This window comes from Coregonus clupeaformis, chromosome 30, assembly GCF_020615455.1.
Source record: "Coregonus clupeaformis isolate EN_2021a chromosome 30, ASM2061545v1, whole genome shotgun sequence".
Taxonomy (NCBI): domain Eukaryota; kingdom Metazoa; phylum Chordata; class Actinopteri; order Salmoniformes; family Salmonidae; genus Coregonus; species Coregonus clupeaformis.
In genome coordinates this window covers 8,790,439-8,792,533 of record NC_059221.1, presented here as the reverse complement: position 1 = coordinate 8,792,533, position 2,095 = coordinate 8,790,439, and the positions used below count along the sequence as shown (strand labels likewise).

Genomic DNA, 2,095 nt, shown 5'->3' with positions numbered 1-2,095 from the left:
TTTAAGGCCATGTGTTTAAACGTTTGGGGAACAGTTGGTGGTTGCGTCTTGATGACACGCACTTCAGTGCGTAATGATACATTTTCTTACCAACTAAAATGAAATAATATTTTGGTGCTTAGTCTAGGCCTACGTTATGGCTACATATATCCTAGTCATACCAACAAAGACAAAGGAAAGTTGAAATTAAGAGGAATATACCACGGTATCGCAGTTTTTATTACAGCTAAATGTATATACAATGCGCAATGGTAATATATTTACAAATACATCCCTAAAAGATACATTTTACGTTTTTAAGTAACAACACAACGTGCTTACATATCGTTTATCTGCACAGACCCAGGATACTGAAGTCTAAAGTGCAAATTACATACATATAATAACCCTTTGGGTTTACAGGGGCGTTTTCTGTGGCCCTTTTATCATTTAACCCCCCAAAGAGGACTAAATATTGAAAAATTAAATCCATGCAGATCTTAAATGAGAATTTCTTCAAACTTGTCAACTTATAGGACAGAAGACGTGCGTAATTACTTCAGTATATAATACTTAACTAACATGATTTAACGATGAATTATAGCTTTTCATCAAGAGAATATGACAATGCATGCATCTCTATAGCCTAGTACTGATAGATACATATGTACAATAGACGTTTTCCCGACATGTACATAGCATACAATTTACATTGGCGTTATGGCTTTTTGAATCTACCAGGGTCTCCACATGTTAGCATTGACAGCTTGTGGCACTGGCTGGGGCCGGTTGGGAAGCGAGTTCGAGTGGCTCTCGATTCTGGAGCCAACGTTTGCTTTGAGGCTCAAGAGTCTCTGCTGAATCTGGGGGAAAGCCCTGGAGCTCTGAGCGCAACAGTTCTGACAGGCTGGGGCGACGGACGCAGACATGGACTGCTGGATGAAGTCGTTCAACCGCTGGCATGAGTCTTTGTCCAAGTTCGTTTTGGGGATCAGCGCAGTGACGCGCTGCAGGCAGGCTTTGTACCCTTCTTTGAAGCTGTCTGAGGTACTTTTTTTCTGAGCAGCAGGAATATCACTGAGGAATCTTACGGTCATCTCAAGGATGTCAGCTTTCTCAAGCTTCGAGTACCGAGAATTCTGCACACAAAAAGAGAACAGGGCGATGGTTAGTCCACTGTATCTATCTATAAGCATAACTTCGATGATGAAATGTTTACAGCTGTGTGTTCTAGACACGTATAAAGCGTAGCCTATTTGTTGGTTATTTGGAACTTACATCTTTCCCTGTGAGTGGAAGGATCAGAGTCTTCAGATGGTTGAGGCTGTCATTGATACGGGCGCGCCTTCTCTTTTCCAACAAAGGTTTCATTGTCTGAAAAAGGGTAACACACAATTTAGAATCCATTGCAAAAACATTTAACACGAGAATCTAGATGCACAAACGTATTTTCTATTCTATTGTATCTATTTAGACCCGTACCTTTCTCAATTCAAGCGCCTCTTTTCTCCTGGCCACAGTTAGCCTTGGAGCAAGGGATTGGATAGATTCGGAGGCCATCTTTTGAGTCATTTTCGTTCTCTTATGTGAAGGAGCACTATTTTGAAGTAGAAATCTTGGAGATTGGAGAGGATATGTTTCCAAAGACCTCGGGCTACAGTTTATATGGAGGTCCTGAGCGTCGGTTCTGTGCGTCACGGGTACGCCCCCAAGCTACCGTCAAATAATTTTGACTGAGGACCTTTGCATTTGAAACAACACAAGAGCACCAAATCTGCAACAATAACCATCTGTCTCCCAATTTAATCCAAGCATAACAACTATGGTGCGTGCAAGCTAAATTTGACGATACAAAGCTTGCAAAACGTCTACGTAAATAAGCGTTGCTTTTTGGTCAAAGTGATTTGAACATGAAATGCTATTGTATACAAGCAGTCTTTCATTTCAAAGATTTCTCATTATTCTCTGATTATTCTGAATTGCATAGCTTTTTTATTTACAGCTTATTATTTACGTTTTTGATTAAGTTAAATGGTTCGATACCCATGCGTAATTACGCATAACCAATGTTCCATGGAAAACATATTGCATTGTAACACCTTTCATGGTTAGTGAA

The 2,095-nt window shown here is 40.1% G+C and overlaps 1 protein-coding gene across 1 annotated transcript; it reads right to left on the bottom strand.

Annotated features, from left to right (window-relative positions):
• Positions 1 to 219: 219 nt before the first annotated feature.
• LOC121546781 (transcription factor HES-2-like) lies at positions 220 to 1,592 on the bottom strand. Its single transcript, XM_041858018.1, has 3 exons — positions 1,462 to 1,592; positions 1,258 to 1,353; positions 220 to 1,118 (listed from the first exon to the last, which is right to left on the bottom strand). The coding sequence occupies exons 1-3, from the start codon at positions 1,549 to 1,551 to the stop codon at positions 714 to 716; spliced, it is 591 nt and encodes a 196-aa protein (XP_041713952.1). The 5' UTR covers positions 1,552 to 1,592; the 3' UTR covers positions 220 to 713.
• Positions 1,593 to 2,095: the final 503 nt, after the last annotated feature.